This window comes from Ipomoea triloba, chromosome 14, assembly GCF_003576645.1.
Source record: "Ipomoea triloba cultivar NCNSP0323 chromosome 14, ASM357664v1".
Taxonomy (NCBI): Eukaryota; Viridiplantae; Streptophyta; class Magnoliopsida; order Solanales; family Convolvulaceae; genus Ipomoea; species Ipomoea triloba.
In genome coordinates, this window is record NC_044929.1 from 5,770,687 (window position 1) to 5,793,486 (window position 22,800).

General features: G+C 33.5%; 2 protein-coding genes across 2 annotated transcripts; both read left to right on the forward strand.

Annotated features, from left to right (window-relative positions):
- The first annotated feature begins 5,384 nt into the window (after positions 1-5,384).
- LOC116003675 (FBD-associated F-box protein At4g13985-like) lies at positions 5,385-7,846 on the forward strand. The gene is made up of 5 exons (XM_031243581.1): positions 5,385-5,534; positions 5,844-7,020; positions 7,099-7,215; positions 7,258-7,329; positions 7,419-7,846. The coding sequence occupies exons 2-5, from the start codon at positions 5,851-5,853 to the stop codon at positions 7,608-7,610; spliced, it is 1,551 nt and encodes a 516-aa protein (XP_031099441.1). The 5' UTR covers positions 5,385-5,534; positions 5,844-5,850; the 3' UTR covers positions 7,611-7,846.
- Positions 7,847-12,490: 4,644 nt separating this feature from the next.
- Positions 12,491-21,978, forward strand: LOC116003668 (probable protein arginine N-methyltransferase 6). The gene is made up of 13 exons (XM_031243571.1): positions 12,491-12,930; positions 13,302-13,367; positions 13,627-13,695; positions 14,682-14,717; positions 16,392-16,457; positions 17,282-17,350; positions 17,481-17,558; positions 18,029-18,107; positions 18,377-18,471; positions 20,208-20,292; positions 20,464-20,669; positions 21,386-21,504; positions 21,615-21,978. The coding sequence occupies exons 1-13, from the start codon at positions 12,661-12,663 to the stop codon at positions 21,655-21,657; spliced, it is 1,281 nt and encodes a 426-aa protein (XP_031099431.1). The 5' UTR covers positions 12,491-12,660; the 3' UTR covers positions 21,658-21,978.
- Positions 21,979-22,800: the final 822 nt, after the last annotated feature.

A 22,800-nucleotide genomic window follows, 5' to 3' on the forward strand; every position in this document is an offset into this window, starting at 1 on the left:
ATAATACTAAAAACATATTACCTTATAAAGAACTGAATAATAGAAATATCTATTATTTGCCAACTTGTTCTGAAACTCTTCATGGCCTTTGTCACGCAATTTTGAATATTGGCATTTGTCATTATTCCTCTTGTAAGAAGCCCATTTGTCCAATTGCCTTCAACAGATCTTGAATTGAATTTCCTTATCATGATGGCCTCCAATTTTGGCTTTTCAAGTGTGAACACTTGACTTTGCAATGTCTTCTTCTGATATGCCAAGTTGATCTCTCCAAAATATTTCCTCCGGTGACTCTTGCTTGAGCATAAATTATATCACCGAAAAATTCACCAACACCTTCAAGTTGGTCTTCTCTTGCTTAATTCTAATTTTGCCTCCAAAAGTTAATTTTAGATTTTTGAATTATTATCCCAAAATTAAATTTAATTTTGGCTCTAATTTCATTCAAAAAAATTAATTTTGGATTGAATTTTTGTTACCAAAAATTAAATTTCCAATTATGAATTTTACCTCCAAGATTGCATTCTGGAAACAGAGTGTCAGACACTGATGGGCTTTAAATGAATTCCACACATAAATTCGAACACTAAACATTTTGGTTCATGTTAAGTATTCTAACCATCACTCCATATTAATTCATTGGTTAATATTCTTCTCAAATATTCTTAGAATGGCCTTAGTGGCATTTTCTCCTTCTTGAATAAATTAATTCGAACCAGTGATCTTTGGCTTGTGCTGCGCGTTCCTTGTCCATCCTTTCATTTCATCTTTAGATGACTTTCATAGCATATAATTAATAAATAACAATATGCTGAGTAAGTCTAATTCTCCTCAATTTCATATGACTTAGACTTAGACTTGGACTTTAGAGATTGTACTTCTAGACTCAAAAATAAAATAAGGGGACTAATAAAAATTACAATTTGGTTCATCAAAACTATTACATTTTATTCCTAACACGTATATAAGCTGCATATCTAATTTTATTATTCTGCCAATGATGTAATATAGCGGAACCTAATGCCATCTTACGTGGGAGATTGTGATTGATTAAAATCAATCAAGGGTCTCTGCGTGAGCCCATAGGCTACAAAACTCGCTTTATATTATACTACCTCATCATTCTCATTTCTCTTTCGTACAAACATCCATTTGTAACCAACAGGGCTACATTCAATGATGTACGTGTTATAAAGATAATGTATTTTAGCGAGTTGAGTTATGCCTTAGTTGCTCCTTTAAATTTTAACTAATGAGGATGCATTTGGCACCTCACCTGGATCCAGTTTATTTAAATGAGCAATTATATAGGCATGTGTTATCGACAACTATTATAATTTTCTCCCACATTCATGACAATTTCTAAATTAACCAGATTGTTGACATTTCCCAAAGATATTAAGATCTGACGTTCCACATCCATAGTATTTGTTTGGTACACCTTACTAGAGTTTTCTTCATCTTGACGAACGTCTTCAGGACATAATTCTCATCAAAATAAGAGTGACAATGCTTCTTTACTAGATTTAGTATTATATTTCTTATCTCTTAAACTGATAGACCTCCTACACTTCTAGCGTCAAGGAGTATCAGTAGAGATATACGGTCCAAATTGGGGATTAAATATGGGAACTTATCACTCTTTTCTGATCAGCATGATCAATATCTATTTGGCAGATTATTTGCTAATGTCGCAAATATATTTACTTCTAAACTTCTAGTTCAGTTATCTTTCTGAACTTCTGGTTCAGTCTAACTAGTACGTGGATTTAACTGATGAAGATTTTTCCATTCCATGGAAATTCTCGGCATTTCATTAAATTTGGACCTTATCTCCCCCTAATGCTAATAAATGATCTTCAATAAAGTATGCAATAAACGTATCTATTGATCCCTTATCATGGGCTCTAGGTATTTTGACAATCAAACAGAGTTCTATAATCGTCATATATACCTAATTTCATTCGATAGCCCTTAGAGATACGTTATGGTGGTGATATAGTAAAATGGAGTGCATACTAAGAATATAAACGCAGAATTGGGAACTGTTTATCACGTACTAGGTGTATGGGGGAATAGTCATGATATGTAGTGAGCTAGATTCGATCAAGTTTGATATCCCTAAAAATATCTAACTCATTGTATTTGCCCAAAGTGACCCAATTGCTCATGCCAAAATAATTTGGGCATTTTTATACTGTATGGAGCACATGCAGGGTTACTAGGTGTTACGTCTTCAGGACAGGAAAACTTTCTCGAGTGACCGAGAAAACTTACCAATTATAGTTTTCTACGAATTTAAATCTTTTGCACCAATTAGTCTCCTGCGCTTCTGGCGATAGGGAGTGTTAGTGTGCATACTTGGTCCCTTGAGGAGTTCTACTCTTGAAGGAGTATTCACAACTTTAGCTGGTAATGATTCTATTTGAATGCCAAATAAATTCATGGATGGTGAGAGTATTTAGATTCATAACTTGTTTGCTTCAGGCAAACCATGATATTGTGACTCACCTTTGACTTTCAAGCACATTTAAATTCATAACTCATTTGCTTCAAGCAAACCATCATGATATGATTCACTTATGACTTTGAAGCACCATTTGCTTCAGGAAAATCATCATGATATGATTCACTTATGACTTTCAAGCACCATTTGCTTCAGGCAAACCATCATGATGTGATTTACTTATGACTCATAACATTTTTAGTGGAATAGCATAATGCTAAAATAGAAGTTGCAGACTTCATTCATGAATCATAAGTCATTAGTCACCCAATAGTTAATCCTTGATCGAGGTCTTCCAGACCTTATTAGAAAAATATCCCAATATCCAAATGTTGCCAAGTGTGAAGGTTTAGAACACGGAGAATAATATTCCTTCATAAACACTTAGCATAATTTTTGTCATGTACTACTACTGGAGTACAATATGACCATCATAAAAGACAATGAGACTCACATTATTTAGTATGATTTTCATGTACTTCTACTAGAGTACAATGTTAGTCATGTACTTCTACCGGAGTACAAGGTTATTACCTTTTCATGTACTTCTACTAGAGTACAATGTTAGTCATGTACCTCTACCGGAGTACAAAGTTATTACCTTTCCATGTACTTCTACTGGAGTACAAGGTTAGTCATGTACTTCTACCGGAGTACGTTATTACCTTTAAAAATTAATGGAGTCTTGTATTAATTTTGTCTTTCCATAGAAGATTATGACTATTTATTTATCATAGCAGTCCTTCGGGGATTTATTTAGGGATTGTGGATCAAATATTCATAATTAATCTAGGATTTGTGCCAAGGGGTGACAAATAAAAATTAGTGCTCTTAATTTACCTTCTGGGTAAAGTTATATTAGATTTTTTACCATCTAGGTAATAATATATTGGTCAGCTCTCCTAGAGCCCTTAATCATTTTGTACTACCAAATACTGTAGTAACAAATTTCTTATTCAATGTGCAAAATTCTTTTCACACATATTGTATGTGTGGTTGCACTATCCACCAAGCACTGAAATATGAAGAAGGAGAGGCAATTTTATTGATGATTTTCGGAATGAGTTTAACAAAGGGTGAAGGGGAGGTATTTATATTATCAGAGTTTGAATATGTAAATAATATTTATACAGTAAATGGAGACATGGTCGTGCTAGCATAAGTGGGTGGTAAAAGGCTATAAGGTTATATATTATATTATAAGTCTACTCCAGGAATCTTGTGTTCAATTCCCACTAGTCTACCTAACCTTGTTGATTATCCAGACTTAGCTTCCAGCGAGCAATCAGATATGTATAGAAATAACTTCTCATCTTACCTAAATAGTACTTGTGGTCTAATGGGTATAAACTCTTTTTATGAACAAGAAGTCCAGGTTCGAATCCTTGCTTGGACACCCACCATACTTATTTTAACTAATAACTCCTATTTTGGACTTCGAATCCTTGCTTAGACACCTACCATACTTATTTTAACTAATAACTCCTAACAAGAAGTCCAGGTTCGAATCCTTGCTTGGACACCCACCATACTTATTTTAACTAATAACTCCTATTTAACAAAAAGATCAAAATTAGTACAAAATTAACCGTTAAGGGTACGAATAGTGGAATTAGTATTTATGGAAGAGTTAATACCTAATATAGTCCTCGACTATGGTGGTTTTACTCAATTTAGTCCTAAGTGACTTTCTGTGCTTAATTTAGTCCTCGACTTTGATGATTTTACCCAATTTAGTCCTCCGTTAGGAATTCTGTTAGTTGGCTGTTAGTAGAAGGGTTAACATGGTAATTTTCTTTCGTTTTTAAAAAAACTAAATAAAATAAAATAAAATTTCCCCATCTAACTTGTAACANAATATAGTCCTCGACTATGGTGGTTTTACTCAATTTAGTCCTAAGTGACTTTCTGTGCTTAATTTAGTCCTCGACTTTGATGATTTTACCCAATTTAGTCCTCCGTTAGGAATTCTGTTAGTTGGCTGTTAGTAGAAGGGTTAACATGGTAATTTTCTTTCGTTTTTAAAAAAACTAAATAAAATAAAATAAAATTTCCCCATCTAACTTGTAACAAGCCCTAGAAATCTAAAAGCATACAAAAACCATTGATAAATTGAAAGCATACAAAACCCATTGATAAATTGAAAGCATACACATGCCGAACGCCCGGGAAACTTGTTATGCACGGCTGGCATGCCAGCCATTGTTGAACCTTGTTACGAACTGTTGGCACTAAAAGCAAATGCAGAACTGAAAGCAAACACCATGGGGGATTCGAGACGAAGAAACAATGGCTTTCGAGATGCAACGATAACGACCAACATAGTATTATGGTTTTTTGTGTGCACGGCGGCGCAGTCACAAAATGTGAATGTACCGGAAAAAATTCAAGGGAAATTCATCTGCCGCAAGATAACACGTATGGGTTTAGAATTTTGATTTATTTTTCTGTTTAAACTTTGGAAGAAGCAATTCCTTTCTTGGGAAGTGCTGACATTGATGCACAGTTCAATACAGAGCATAATCAAATTGCCTCTTGCATCTGCGATTATATATATACTCTGTATCTTGGAAGTGAATCAATTGTTGGGTTTGTATGCTTTTAGATTTCTAGGGCTTGTTACAAGGAAGATGGGGAAATTTTATTTTATTTTATTTATTGTTTTTAAATCGAAAGAAAATTACCATGTTAACCCTTCTACTAACAGCGAACTAACAGAATTCCTAAAGGAGGACTAAATTGGGTAAAATCATTAAAGTCGAGGACTAAATTAAGCACAAAAAGTCACTTAAGACTAAATTGAATAAAACCACTATAGTCGAGGACTATATTAGGTATTAACTCATCTATGGAATTAACTCTTCTAATTTCTTTCTCTTTTGTCTTCCTGACCAACGTAGAGACGGCGAGACCGAGACGCGACGCTTTACCCTTTCGCCTCTACGCATACCGGCAGACGGCAGACGGCAGACCGCAGATTCGCAGATTCTCCTCCAGGCCGTCTCCATCGTCCGGGATCAGGTGTCAGGTTCGAACCAATCTTCATATTCTTAAACTTTTATTCTCTTTATTAGTTTGCCCTAATGGTTAATTCCATATTTGATAAATGTGCGATCTTGATTTCATTTCCATTCATAATTCCATATTTGATAAATGATTTCATTTCCATTCATAATTCCATATTTGATAAATGATTTCATTTCCATTCATAATTCCATATTTGATAAATGTGCGATCTTGATTTTATTTCCATTCATATTTTAATTGTATTGCTGTACTCTGAATGCGCTCCACCACATGTTTCTAAATTCTTCACATAATCACATCATTGCTATAGGAAGAAAATGGTGGACTATTTGTCAATGCTGCCTGATGAGCTCATTTATGAGGTTCTTTCCCGTCTTCCGATGAAGGATATAGTCCGTACTTCTATTCTTTCAAAGCACTGGCATGACATTTGGCTCTCTTACCCCAATTTTGAACTTCATTTTGATTTTTGCATGTGTGATGGGCACTTCATGACTCGTAATGGGTATAGATTCTTGAATTTTATTGAAAATTGCGTTGATCAATGCCTGTCTAGGAAGGAATCCATTGAAAATTTCAGTCTTAGTATCTGTTTTCCTGACATTCAAAGATTGACAGCAAAACTCAACGGTTGGTTAGATTTTGCTACTGAAAGGAATGTTTCCAAGCTTACGCTTAGGTTTGGTCGATCGTTTGACTTTATCCCCCATTCTCAAGTTTTATATTCCATTCCTGAAGAGGTGCTAAATGCCAAAACACTTGTGGTGTTGGATTTATATCGGTGTAATTTGGAGGAAGGCAACGTTAATCTACCATGTTTAGCAAAGCTTTCTCTTAATAAATGCTTATTTGCGGATGAAAGTTTGATGCAAGATATTGTGAATGCTTGCCCTGCTGTTGAGCAAATATCAATTGTAAGATGCATTGGTGTGGGGCATTTTCTCAATATTTCTTGCAAACCTCACTTAAAGAGCTTTAAAGTTGACCAGTGCAAGGAGTTTCAAAAAATTGGAATTGATGCACCAAGTCTTCATCAACTTTCGTATAGCAGTTCAAACAAAACATGTGCTATTCACATGTCTACTTGGTCCACTGTGAAACAACTGGAATTGGGTCGTGGCATGATTTCGCAGTTGGAATATTTTCTGCCTAAATTCCAGTGTCTTGAAGAATTGAGGTTAAGCAATGGACAAGCAAAAAAGTTGGTGAAGATTTCAAGTTCAACTCTTAAGAGATTGGTTTTACAATTTGTCCGCACCTTCCCCAAATCAAAAATTGAAGCACCAAATTTGCAGACTTTAGAGTTTTCCCCAGCTAAATTGAGTTCTAAGTTCAAGTTTGCCTCCTGGAATGTTCCGAAATTGGAAAATATTGACATGATATTTTCAGTTCGATACTTTAACAAAGCTTATAAGGCAGGACTTGGTCAATTTCTTATGAAATTGCCTAGCTATGGCGATCTGAAAATGGTCATGTCTGACTATGAGGTTAGTAACTCCCATTTTCTTGCTTAGATCATTTCTTAATCATGTTGCACTCTAATTTGCATTTTGTTATTTGTGCAGGATTTTGTGATGATTGAGAAATTGCATGCTGTGTCCTTCAGTTCTCTCCGGAATATGGTTAATAGATCAGATGCAAAAAACATTCTTATCTCATCGGGGGAAACAAGACTGGCTCAGATGCTTGGGGATATCTCATCGGGGGAAACAAGACTGGCTCAGATGCTTGGGGATCAGGAAATCAAAGGTGCCACCACAATATACTTGGCCTGTTCTTCTCCGGAGGCTGCTGAGGTATTCCTTTTTCAACCTACACAAACAATATGCAAATATTTCTTTTAAGTTTGGTTTATAATGCTGTAATTTTGTTTAAACTAATACAGGCCTTCTGTAAAGAAATTGAGTATCACCCAATTATTAAGGACAGCTATCAGCTTCTGCAGATGGTATCTCCCGAAGTGTTAGAAATTAAAATGACCTCTGCATTGAGAAGAAGGCTGTGTAGAGCTTTCAAACATCATGCCGGACTGATCTTGCACAGGAAGAAGGTGGAAGATACATCATGTTTTACTTAAGACTGGACATAATATGCCACCCCTATCCCTAGAATAGATGTTTGCCAGCATTTGTTTACTTTTGTAGACTGCAGTGATTCCTTCTCCAAATTAAAGAAACATTTATATCTTTTAGGGAAAAGTCAGTTTTAGTTTCTCAATTATACTTTCGGAATTGATTACCTTATGGTATGCTGTTGGACTGTATTTGAAATTTTACTTGGTTCTTTTAATGTGTTTTGCTGACTTAACTCTCATTGGCATGTGTATTCTTTTGCGGAATTGCTTTAGTCATGCAATGGCATGCCACCTTTCTTTTTTGTTGTGTCTGGGTATGGATGCTGCTGCATTGAATTGGCTTTTTATTCTTTCTACTATTTTTCAGTAAGAATATGGTATCTTGGATAGCTTTTCTATTACATTGTTATTCTCAGACATGATCATACATAGAGTGGTGTAACATTTCAGGGAGTGCATCTAGTTTCACAAATAATAGTATGTGTTGCAAATTCTAGTCGCAGTGTTCATTTTCAAGATGTTTTAGGCTATTGATAACTTTCTGCCTAATTTAATATCATGAATGCTACCTTTTGTAGAGAGGGATCAAATGAAATCTAGTCCATGGGTGAATGCATTCATACATAGGGAATATTTTTTTGATTTGCAAAGTGAATATGAATAACAATGTGTTAGACATTATACATTGTGTTTTTCTACCTAGAAGAAATTTTGCAGTGTTTGATGACTATTTAATTTCTAATGGGAGCTCACGTTTTGATACTTAATGACTAGAAATCCTAACTATAAATAAATTAGTTTAATTGAAATATGTTAACTATAAATATATTCGTGTATCGTTTTGGGATTACACTAGTTTGATATAACATAATGACATTTAAAAAATGCAACCCTTTAAATTGCCCTTAAAATGTTTTCAAACATTATATAATTTTGTTTTTTTTGAAGATAACATTAGATATACTTTTTTGTACTCTTTCCAACACCACCATAAAGAAAGTATTCATCACGAGTATTTTCAATGTGAATTAGTAGTAAAGTAATGTTTCACATATTTTCTAAATTCTCATTCCAATCTTCTTCTCTTGATGTGGTATAATCTAATTAAGCACTCAATAAATAAAAAGAGTTTATATTGTCATGTCAAGAGAAAGAGATTAAATAAAAAAAAATTGAAGAAAAAACTAACATTATATTATTTTTAATGATAATATACGTTAAATATTATTACTCAAAAAAAAAATCAAGTTGAGACATCTCCGGTCTCGAGACTAGTAGTCTGGTTACAAGTGTTTTTCTCTTTGTATACAATGGTATATAAATTGTGAATCGAGGTAGATGAGTAATCAACTAATCATTAACAACTAAATATAACATGGGTGTGGTTGACTGGAAGTGACTAATGCATTTTTAACCAAAGGTCAAAGGTTCAAGATGGTGGAAATCTTGGACTACTACACCTAAAAAAGAATAACTACTAAATTCAGCGAGGGGATGAAATGTAATACTACTTTTGTTGTAATTCTTTGGCTATATATTTAGTTGTCATTATCCTACTTAAAATTAATTGGTGATAAGTAGGTGGACATTAATCATTTAACTGCATCTCTTCATGATAAGCTACAACGCCACGTCTCGACAGATCGAGTAGCGATTGAACTTTGCCAACCCGACCGTCTCGATGGATCGAGTAGCGATTGAACTCTGCCAACCCGACCGACGCCCAACAATTTAATTTAGTGTTAGTGAATGAAATTTATATATTTAAGAGTTATCCTTAAATTCATAATACATACAAGAACTTATGAAATATATATACAAAGTATTAAAAAATGGTCCATTTATTTTTGTATTGCATCTCTCCCACTTAATATATCTTACACAATAACAAGACATAACATAGTCAAGATTTAAAAATATATTAGGACTTCTATTAAATACAAGATAGTCAGATTTCAAAATTATAAGAATTTTTTTAATAAAATGGGTATATATATAGGTTCCGGATCATGCGAGAACCTATTATTAGGTGAGGACCCTGTGGACAAATCCAGATCATCTATTTGAAGTGATCTAACAACTATGAATGCAACTGCACAACAAAGTGGGAGGGGCGCACAACAATCACACTATGAATGCATAACAAATTGAGACTGATGCACAGCAAACTAAGCACGAATGCACAACAAACTGAGCGCCAAAAATTAAATTTATTGTACAAAATTAATCACAATTATTGAATTATTTAAATCAAAGGATCAGATAAGTCAACATGGTCTTCACCTATCTATAGGTCCTCATTTGATCCTTAATATATATATATATATATATATATATATATATAAAGCTTAACGAATTTGTAATGAATTGATTTGTTATGTATTTTAATTACGCATATTATAATAAAACTTAATTTGATTGATTTCAAATTTCAAAGCTATTTTTTTTTTTTTTGGTCTAGGATGGGCGGAAAATTAAAATGCATACCAAATCAATTTATTAGCCCCCAATATAGTACCAAATTTAGTTTGACTTAACAAAATTTAAAGCAGTGTTGTGTCACTTTACAATTAGTTACAATAATTTTATTTTACAAAATTTAACAATATAATAATTTCTAAATATTAATTCAAAGAATCTATAAATACTTAATTCGGGGGAGTTTTGAATCGTGCTAATCCATTTTCCTATAGTGTTATTTTACATTGTAAGTAATAACTCAAAATATTCATTACGACTCTCACTTTTTAGCAATACTTTTTTCTTTCTGAAATTTGTTTGAGTGATGACTATGAGTCCAAATGCTTTATTTATTTATTTGGCTAGGAGCGTAGAATCAAAGAGCAACATTGCAAATATCATTTTACAAATATTGGTAGTTATTCATTTCTCATAGACAAAAGATCGTTATGCACATTAATATTTCATGAAGATATTTTTAGATGTTCTGTTATCAATTTTCTAATGAAGGTTAGAAGTAGTTGTATTTGATTAACAATATAAGAACCTGCAACTATCTTTTAGGTATATTATCAGAATTGTTATAAAAGTGCATAACTAATAACACACATATTGCAAAGGTATTTTGCCCAAAATAAGTAAGTACAGATTATAGATATTTTTGTGTATGACAATGTCTTTTTTTAGTATTAAAGGTAGCAAAGAAATATTACAATTAACATTAGTTCATTTATGAGCTTTCATGCATATATTTTTCTATATTATGTAACTAGTAATAATATGTAATTTACCATTATAATTTTTATCATGTATTCATTGAATTCATTGTCATGTAACTTTATATTATTATTCTGACAGTAATAATTATTATGTATATCTATATTTAATTTACTGTCATGCAACTTTATATTATTATCCTCATAATAATTATTATCATCCACTAAAATTGAATTCATTTCTATAAGGCATGATGGTGAATATTACCCTAACATACATTTTACTTTGGGTATTACAAGCCGGTCGGTCCCAAGCGAATTGGCCCGTTAGGGCCAATCCAATCACACTCGGTCTATATCTCAACCTTACCTACGGTAATGCGCTTCCCAGTCATCCTGAACTGAACGACCTGAACGCATTACCGAGGCTGAGGCTAATAGGCAACTGGCCGCCCATCTTCCTTTCCGACCTACCATGGTCGAGACTGGTCTCCGATCACATACACTTGGGAGTTGTTACTCCTGTTATCAACCTAGTACGGACAAGAAGTCAGGAATCCAGCACGATTCCCAATCACTCCCCTTGCATGCATGCCACGTGCCAAACATGCCAGAACTTCGGTATTTGTCCCTTGGAATTAGCTTATAAATACCACATTAATTACTAGTGATTGGGACTTTTGGCGAATTTCGATCATCTACCACATCCTAGCTCGAGAGCCTCTTGACTTCAACACATAATACCGAGCTCATTCCTTAAGCTAACAAGAAAACTAACAAAGGACCCGTAACCGGTCCGGTCCAACAAGCTCGTATTTGTAGTTGACAGTATTCCCAACATCAAGGCAGTATTTCTTTTTTCAATTCAAAATTTTTTAAATTTGAAATAATTTAGATGCTCTATACAAAATAATACTAAAATATTTAATTAATAATATGATATTTAATGGTAAAGATGCTCTATACACAAAAGTTATAATATTTACATATTTAATTAATAATATAATAATTTAACGGTAATAATATTTAATCTAAAACTTTGTTCCCAATCTTCACCATTGTCACTAGTGGAGCTGTCCATGCGGACAATATTTAATCTAATGCTTGGTCTCCTTTTTGGCGGCATTATATAATACAACCTGCACTCCGTAATAGCAACCTGCATTATCTTAGCAACCTGTTTATAACCACCTACCACTCGGAATACCACTCAGCCTCGGACCGTCCAGTCGCCCTATGGTAGACCGACCGGCCACCTACGAGCGCTCTTCCACTTATTCACAAAACATACGTATTCGTTGTGTAGTCGTAACCCTCGGTTCCATTTACGCTATCAATTTCAAATGTAATTTCTTTGGTCTTATTTAGCAATAATCAACAACCAGCAAATAGATTTTAATTAAGTTTACATTTCAAATAATAGACACCTCCTCGTATAAAGTGTGTTTAGAGACAACAAAAAGTTTCACATCTAAATTATCTATTATTCCGTACTTTACAACACCAAATAATTTACGTAGAAAAATTTACGTAGCCGATCAACATGGGTGTTTCTTCCACCAAGTACAACCCAAATTTTTTTGCAAATTATACGAGGCACAATGAAAACATTACAAACTCAACATTTTGATCGACTTTAGAATTTTTATAATTTACCTAAATAATACTCCGTAATAATAATAAAAAAGTTGTGGGAATCTTGAAATTTCATTTTCTACATAAATTTTTAATAAAATTTGAGTTTGGCACCGGTTTTGAATCAAGTTCGAACCTAAGTGCGGCTGAGCTAAAGGACAGTACAAATTCGCTGCCTTGCTTCAGTTTTGGTAGTTTAGCGGTAGTAGACTAAGAATAGTAGCGGTTGAGGAGGAAAGCAAATGTTCCGATCGACGAGTTCCGGTTCTAGTAACGGCTACCACTACGACGGCGATGGCGGCCACCATGTGTCCGGCCGCCGTGGGCGAAGGTTGAGCCGCGGCAGATCACGCGCACAGGGAAATGGTAACGGTAACGTCGAGAGTGGGGCTAGGGTTTCTCATTGGCAGCAGCAGGATGAGGGAGAGAGGCCTACCCCTCCCTGTACGGACTTCGACAAGGCCTACTTTAACTCCTATGCTCACGTTGGCATTCATGAAGAGATGATTAAGGTGAGGTCATCTCTGCTCTCTCTCTATATGCAATGCTGTTATACGCTCGCTTTTAATTGGAATTGCTTTTTGCAATTCTTGTCGTAGCTTTCTGATTCTTAAATCCTCTACATTGTGCAAATGATATTGGCTTCATGCTTTCATGGTCGATTGAGTGTGTTTGTTTTAAACTATTTTTCTTTTGCATTATCGGAGATTGCTTATTTTCAAATTCATCCTCCCACTTCAAACCAAAATAATTCTTCCACAAAACAATTGCAAAACTTTACAATGAAATGATCCTCCAGAAAATAAAACCAGGAAACCAAGAGTATGTACACATGTATAATATGTTTGTGAGACTGTATTTGTACTTACCTTGAATTACACAGGACCGCGCACGTACAGAGGGTTATAGGAATGCAATATTTCAGCATCAAAATTACATCGCTGGAAAAGTAAGATTAAGCATAAGTGGTTTATTTTTACATTTCAAAGTTTTTGTACTCTTGCCTATTTTAATTATACATTTTGGTGGGATATATGATGACCACTAATTATCATTTTGGTTTAGTATGTCTACAACTGTTTCTGTAAACATTTAATCTCTCCGTGCATTCTATTTCAATTGCTGGGTTAGAAGTGTTTGTTGTATATCTTTTCCCCGCAGAATTTCTGCTTTTGCTTATGCTATCTAGTTTTGAATAAAATTTTCAGGTTGTAGTTGATGTTGGCTGTGGCACAGGTATTCTCTCTATATTTTGTGCTCAGGCTGGTGCAAGGCGGGTAAGACTTTGTATAGTACTATAGTTACTTTGATACGCTGATCAAATGATTCATGCTTTGCAATTTAGATGAATGTTCAGCCTATCAACTAGATAAGCAGCTTGTCGTTGCTTTTCTGCTTTAAAGAAATGCGTTTATATTTGCACCTAAGGAGATCTAGGAGGAACATGCTCTGGGTACATGCATGCATTGTCATGATTGGGATTACACCTAAAAAATTCCTTGCTTTATTACTTGGCAGCTTCTTAAATTGTTTATACTTGTATTAATTGTTGAAAAATTGTAAATTCTAAACAACTTTGCTGATTCATTAGTGGCCTCTTTATATATATATATATATATATATATATATATATATATTGTGCATCACTAAACACTACTGACTGCAGTAGAACGCTACCTGCCTCTTTGTCTATACTGACAACTCTTCTTCTGAGTTTCATGTTTGTTAATACTCTTCATATTTGGCTTCTTTTTGTTGAAATCCTCCCAATCAATCCTTCTCTGGTATTGGGAAGCTTGGGAGATAGTGCACCACTTCAAATTCTTTGTCCTCCCCAACTTTTATATGATGAGATAAAGGGAACTTTGTGCATCAGCCCCTGATTTGTTGATATTGGATGTTGAAATGACCACTTTCAAATTTCAACCATAAAATATTATCTGAACTCTGAAGTGAGATTTGTGAACATTGAACTTTGGTGCATCTATTACTATATTAAAGTGAAGCTTTATTTAAAGTCACATAGCAGCATCCCTTACTAAAATCGGTGATTTTCCAAATTACCCTTGTTCTTCATAATAATTGTGACCTATTATGGTTGACTGACTAATTTAAACACTATGGGTTGTCCTTGTGAGATTATGCATTAAACACTATGGGTCTTCTTGCAGAATAGAAAATTCATCTTTTTATTCAGCTATTTTTAGAGTCATTTGTTTCCCTTAATCACTCAAATGCATGAATCAACTATTGCTTTTCCCAGGTATATGCAGTAGATGCCAGTGATATAGCAGTACAGGTAAATTTTCTTTCTAGTATCCAAAGTATGTTTGGATTTTCCCCTGTCCAGTTGGCAGTCCACTGTGCCAACATAAAAGATGAATCAGTTTCCTTGTACTATCCTTTCCTGTACATCTTTTGTTTAAAATGTTTTTTTTGATAAGCCTATCATTTCCTGTATGTTTAATAAGATTGGTTGAGAAAGTCAAGAAATGCACTACAAAATATGGTAGCCTCTCTGCATTGTCACAAGGAGTTTTCTGAGCTAACTGACCTTATTTCTAAAGGTAAAGGAAAACACTTAATAATAAAAAGAACACAATGCTGGTTTAATTTGAAAAAATGCATTTATAAATTATAAAGATAGAAGTTGTGCTTATAGAATAAAAGATTTTGAAAAGTTATACTTGAATATGAACAAATAATATAGACAAGGTATTGTTTGCTTGCTTTTGGTCATGAACATTGACTCAAAGGTAAAGGAATTTCAGTAATGAACACAGACACAAACGATAAGTAAGATAGAGGACACAAGACATGGGAACATGATTATAATTCTCATATATAGGGTGAAGAATGTTCACCACAACAGAGTACTCAATGAAGAGAATTTTACAAAATATTTTAGTCTTATGAAGTAAATTAAATCATGGGACAGATTTTATGGCTTTATCTACTTGAATTTGACCTCAAATTTAATTAACACAAAAAATTTTTCTCCAAATCTTTCCTGGTTAAGAGGACACGATTTCCACATAAAACTAAAGTGAACAATGGGACATGAAATTTGTCATGCCTTGACTCATAACCCATCACCTTGCCTCCTGGGTGTCTATGTTTGGCACTAATATGACAAGAACGTACTTGGCCTTGAATATCCATCCTTTCTAGATCCTTTTTTTTTTTTGGTGGGGTATCCTTTCTAGATCCTTGAATTACTATAATAATTGCAGAAGTTACTAATAACTTAGCTTCTAACTTCTAAGACATGCATAACAAATACAGTAGTTGAACATGAAATGCCATAATTCTATACTAGAGTACCAATTCTATACCTTGGAAAATTGATTAATTAGGACTAATTGCTACCCAATCTTAAAGTAACACCCAAGTATGGACCTTATTAACATTATGGTTCTATATATATATATATATATATATATATATATATATATATATATATATATATATATATATATATAATATTTCTAATTTGCATTTGCATTTGCATTTATGAAGAATTTATTTTTTACCTAAATTTAGTTAGTAAATGAAAATTATACATACATGTTCTGCATATTTTACTCCATATTTACCTATTCAGTTCATGCTGAACTATCAAGCATTTGGATGAATGTATGAATGTTTGTGCTCATATTCTGTTATGTAATAACTAAATAAGCCTATATCTAATTTGATTGATTTAGTTCTATCTGGAATAGGTCTTGATTGAATTAAAGCATGCCCCATTTTTTATTTAGTAAAGAATTCTTCTCTACTGTGTACTTTTCAAATTCCCTCTAACCTCCTCCTTTTGTATTTTATTTATTTATTTATTTATTTATTTTCATCCAGTTTTCTATTCCTTTACATTTAATAGCATTAAGAAAATTTAATAAAAAAATAAAACAGTATCCTGTAAATGTAACAGAAATCTCACCCCATTTTAATCTTCTTTTGAATGACTCATCAGGCAAATGAGGTTGTGAAAGCTAACAACTTATCTGACACAATTATTGTGCTGCATGGGAGGGTTGAGGTATGGATTACTCAATGTGTTGATTGCTGCTATCCTTTGGAAAGAGTTGTGCAACTATTTTGTTTATGTTATTTTTTACTTTTAGGATATGAATTTATTTACTATCTAGCTACATTAGGAGGCATCTAGAAATTTTAAGTTATTCATGCATTGCAAAGAAACTGCTTTCTGACACTTGGATAATAAAATATCTTTCTATTTTGTGAAGGAGTCTTTATGCAATTCTTTGGTAGTATTAGTCTATTCGGTCATTAGTGTTGTCATGCATTGACTTAAAAAAATAATACTCCCTCGTCTCATTTTGCCTGTCCTGTTTACTATTCATTGGTCAAACCAATTATTTCTTAATTGCTTATTTTCTTTAGTAATTTTTAATTATTTTTAAATTTGAATTTTTGTGTTTAATATTACTTTTAATCTAGTTTCTAAATATATAAATTTTATATATTAATTCTAAACTTAATATTATGAAAAATTGAATTGAAAATAACTTTAGTCAAACTTCATTAATTGAACCAGACAAACAAAATGGAACAGAGGGAGTATTAGAGACATAATATACTTGAATGTTCCATTTTCTGTTCTGGTATTTGTGGAAACACTGAAGTTTTGAAGGGATCGAGACTCATTTGCTAGTTAAAAACCCTGAGTCTCCCTTAAAATTTTTTGGTGTCAAGGGAGGGCCATTACTGGCATATTCCTTGCTTTACTAGCCAATTTGTTCCTTTTGATAGATGGTTGGGCACTTTGTATTTGATCATTTTGATTCTGTAATTTTAGCCACATTTGATTCTATAATTTTAGCTGCGCTAAGGTTATTGCAGGATGTTGAATTAGATGAAGAGGTTGATGTTATAGTTTCAGAGTGGATGGGTTACATGCTTCTCTACGAGGTGCTTTTACAAACATGCAGATGTTATATATTCTCTGTTAGCTCTATATTTTGCTATGTTCTTTTGCGGTTTCAATACTCTATATGTATCTCTCATATCAAATGGGGTTTTTGCTTGTCCTCTCATTTAGAGCATGCTGGGGAGTGTCATCACTGCTAGAGATCGCTGGCTGAAACCAGGTGGTCTTATTCTTCCATCAAATGCAACGGTATTCATACTGATTTCTCATTTTTTGTTCTTTATTTTTCCCGTCTATTCATCTTTATATTATACAATTATACAATGCTAACTTTTTAATTTTAAAGATATTCCTTGGTTTTGTATGAGAGCATATTCCACTTTGTGGTTATTGGAGTATTTCTGAAATTGTGCATTACATACCACAACCGTAATCATAATATTGTAGTTGCTCTCAGTTCTATGAAGAACATTAGTGTATTTTTATAGGTCAGAAGTGTATCTTTTGACGATCATCATTTAGATAGGACATTTTAAAGTGCATATGCCAGGAGGGGTGGTTTGGGAACATGGCCAAAACTTTTGCTATTAGCCATGATTGCATTTAATTAGTTATGACCATAGGACTTGGGCTCTGTAAGTATATGATAATCAGTGCTCTAGCCTCTAATTCACTTTTTCACGAAATATTTGATTCTTATTATATACCTCTCTCTGCAGTTGTATATGGCGCCTGTTACACATCCTGATAGATACAATGCAAGCATAGACTTTTGGCGCAATGTCTATGGGATAGACAGTGAGTATATGCAGTAAGATTCATATACAGTTTGTTCTTTTGAGCATGCATTTTCTGGATGCCATGACTCTTTAATTGATTGAGCTCTGTCCCAAACTTAACAGAGCTCCTTCTGAATGTTACACATCTCCTTCTGGATGCCATGACTCTTTAATGAATCATGCAGTTTGTTCTTTTTTAAGGAAAAGTCTGTCTCTGTTTGTTTGGTATACACATTTTGGCATCTCTTTTTCTGTTTATTATGTAGTTTTCGTTATGATTTTTTGCAGTGTCTGCTATAATGCCATTAGCAAAACAGTGTGCATTTGAAGAGCCATCTGTGGAAACAATAACTGGTGAAAATGTCTTGACATGGCCACATGTGGTGAGTATGCTCCACTCAATTCTTTTTGTGTTCATTGTGTATTTCTGTTCGAAAGTTTGCATAATTCCTAATGTTTTGGCAATTTTAGGAAAATATTTGCCTATTAAAGTCAGTCTGGGATTTGTAGCACTATAACCTGTAAATTTGTGGAGGCATTCTCTACTGAATCTTTGTTGATATCTATTTATCTTGGGTTTTATTCACGCACTATTTACGTAATTATGTTCACACTTTATTCTTTTAAAACTTTATCAGCCTTATTATTTTCTGTAAAAGCATTCACCTTTTTATCGAATAAAAAAACAATTTAACTAAAGCGAATCTCATTATCATAATTATACCATCTAAATTTTCAGCTCTCTAGAATCTGTATGAATACTGAACAATATTGTTGATGCATGCTTTCATTGTAAAGTTTTTATACCTCTACTTTTCATTATTGTTATGAATGAAGAAATAAAATGTGCCTGTGTGTATTGTGTCAAGATTGGTGGGAACCTTACCTATTGTGTGTATTGTGTCAAGATTGGTGGGAACCTTACCTATTGGAAGGGTTAAAAACCATGTTTGGTACTGGTAGTCTCGTGTTGAAGCAGACTGTAGATCCATGACCCATGGACATGCTAACTTATATATCTGAGGCATTTCTTCAGACAGCTGCAGTTTTGTGAATTTTTACACCTAGCTCATGTGCAATAATCAAATGGATTACTTATTTTCAATCCAGTTTTCCATGAAAGGACTAAACACAGATCAACTCATTTCATCAGAGAAATTAGCAATATCTGAGGATAGTATTTAGCAGATTTATTAGTTTCTCTCGGATATTGAGCTGGTGATATGGATAGATAATAACTATGGGACTTCTGACCTTCATGTAGATAGATGTGAAATCAAGTTTGCTTATGACAATTCAAATTTGCACCAGAGTGATGTGGCCATGTGGGCAGAGTTGGTGGGGAGAGGGTAGACTATTATGGAACAATGGAAGTAGTGGTGCAGTAATTGTGGCCTGTAAAGGCTGTATGGTTCATAAAATAAAATAATATAGTACTCACTACTCAATAATGATTAATGAGGAATCATGGAAAGAGTTGGCTTTGATGTAATGGGTTCATGAATTTATTTAGACTAATATATATCCTAACCCATTTCACTCATTAATTGAATGGGTGATCAATGGATAACCCATTTAATATAGAATCTATTTAGGATTTTAGGCACAACCTGCTCATCAAGCACCGCACCTGTACTGCATGCCCTTAGCTCTAAGGGAAGTGTATAATCTCAAGTATACAACATATTATGTTTTAAAGGGATAATATTATCCATCATTTTTATAGTATTTTCAGAATGGTGTAAGAATTTATTCTAGATCATTGTCTGTTGATGATTTGATGTTCTCATATTTCAACCCTATTTACAGTGAGTGGAGGAGAGATGTTACAGTCATTGTTAACTATTTATTAACTGTCTACTCTGCTCCATATTTGGCATACAATTGCTAAACTGCTGGGCTATCCAAATTCTAACTTAAGAGAAAGCATCTCTTGCTGCAACGATGTTATTTGGAGCTGACATATGCTAAGACTGCCAGAACCATTGCTATAAATTTATTTGGCTTTAATTCCTTCATAAACTTTATGAACCAGTTTGCAGGTGTTCACCTACTGGCTTTTGCTTCTAGTTGCACTACTGTAATATTAACCATAGTTTTATTTTCAACTTAATGCCAGGTAAAGCATGTAGACTGTTATACGGTAACAATTCATGAGCTAGAATGTGTCAACACAAGTTTCAGCTTTAAGTCAATGATGCGAGGTATGATTTAATGTCTTTCTGAGTTTTTCCTCCATAACTCATAAATCATACCAATTTATTGAACACCATCTTGTGTCTTTATTAGTTTTTTCCTCCTTGAAGTTATGTTACTGGTTTTTTATTTTTGTTTTTCTCTTCCATACTTATTATTCTTAATTCTGTTTCATCCAGCACCATTTCATGGGTTTGCTTTCTGGTTTGATGTGGAGTTTAGTGGCCCTGCAATATTTCCATCTAACATTGAAGTGCCTTCATCATTTGTTGAGCATTCTAATAGTCACAACACTGATGACAAACAGAGAAAGAAGCGTGCGAATCCCAATGATGCCCTTGTGCTGTCCACTGCACCTGAGGATCCCCCAACACATTGGCAACAGGTGCTTCATTTACTAATTACTCATGTTAACTTCTTATACTGTGAATGTAGACAATTATACAGACATGTGATTCAAGTCTTTGCTTTGTTTTGGATCATATGATGCATGTTAACTAACTGGTGGAACAAACCACTTATCAAGTAATATAAAAGGTCAGATGATGAAACCAATTTTCCTACTTCTGCTACAGTGAATAGGTGTTCATGATTTTTAACATGTGAAACATTATCCGCAATCATGATTTCACTTATGTTGTTGTGTTTGATATTTTGGTGGGTGTTTGGAAAATCTACTTAATTAGATTATTGAGATTATAGATTAGATAAACAGCTTTCCTGTGTTTGGAATTTGGATGGTTTGTCTTGGATTACAGATTTACAGATTGTGTAATCGTTTAGCTCAAGTAACTTGTCCTTCATAATTCATAATCATGAGCTTCAAGGGCTATTGTTGTTTACATCCAGAATTTACAGGAAGCTGGGAACATGAATCATGCTTACGATCTTTCTGTTGTACCATTTTTCTGAATGCGACTTGTGCATGACTTGCATTTCATGTAGATTTTTACATTTGCAGTTGATTTGAAATTAAAAATGTAAGATTTTTGTAATTTTTCTTTTAACCCTCTTCTGCAAGCACAAAGTGGGAAAACATCTGATTCTAGCTGTTCAAATGTGGAAAAATTTGCCCCACATGCTTCTTGCTAACTTTTGCAGACATTGATCTACTTCTACGATCCAATCGACGTCGAGCAAGATCAAGTTATTGAAGGCTCTCTAGAATTGTCCCAAAGCAAAGAAAACGCTAGGTTCATGAATATTCATCTGAAGTATTCGTAAGTTGAAGTTGAATGCTTTTACCATTTCCAATATCTAGGTTCTTTGTGTCTCGGGTTTGTCATGGAAGTATGGAACCTTAAATTCATTTCCATTTTGATTCCTGCAGAGCGGATGGACGATTATTTGTTAAAGAATCAGTGATGCGATGAGTGCCAACCTAGGGTTTGTACTCGCAGATCTGTGCAAAATGTTTCTGCTGATTCTGCTCATGGATTATAGAGACCTTTTATAGCATCGGAGGAATGGATAAACAGCATTTTCATCGTTAGTTGGCAGTTTTTTCCCTTCAATGTCGGAACTGTAAGCTGTTAACAGTAAGTGTATTATTGTGTTGCGAGAATTTGTACTTTTGTTGAATATACTCAGGGTAGACGTAGGATTCTAATGAAATAAGTATTCACTATATATTGGCTTCTTTTGGTAATTATTACTTCGTATTTGAGTTAATATCAGCTGGAATTCATGGACTATTCTAATTTCTTTAAAAATGTTGATTTAATTTTTAGGAAAATTGCATTTTTGGTCCCTGAGCTATACCCAAAGTAACGACTCAGTCGCTGAGTTATGGCCGTATCCGAATTTAGTCACTCAGTTATGAATGAAATGGCATGAAATGACGCATTTGGTCCCTAACCGTTAAATTTGACGGATAATTTAAAAAATATTTAAAATTTGAAGGGTAAAATAGGAAATTCATATTTTTTTTTATTATATTGAAATTACTTTTACGACATTATTTTTTCACTTCTTAGCCTCTTATTTCAATGTTCAATTCTAAAACTATTTTTATAACTTTAGTATGACTTGTTAAGAACTTGGGTCTTGCATAACAAACTTAAAATTTAGCACAAACAAAGAAACATTTAAAAATTGTCTTTAGGCGTGTGAAACACACTATTCTAACAACAATCAAACTAGAACTTTTGAGATTTTTAGTATGTCAAATAATATTTTGAGATACTAAAAATCTCAAAAGTTCTGGTTTGATTGCATTTGTTGTTTAGTTTGTCAAATAATTATTTTTTATATACTAAAAATTTCAAATGAATTTCTCATAAAAGCAACTTGAGAAATTTGACATCATGTTATACGAGAGCTAGGTTCCTAACAAGTTATACTAAAGTTATAAAAATACTTTTAGAATTGAAGAACATTGAAATAAGAGGCTAAGAAGTGAAAAATAATGTTGTGAAAGTGATTTTGAAATAATAAAAAGAATAAAATGTAAATTTTCTATTTTACCCCTTAAATTTTAAATATTTTTGAAATTTTTCGTCAAATTTAATGGTCCG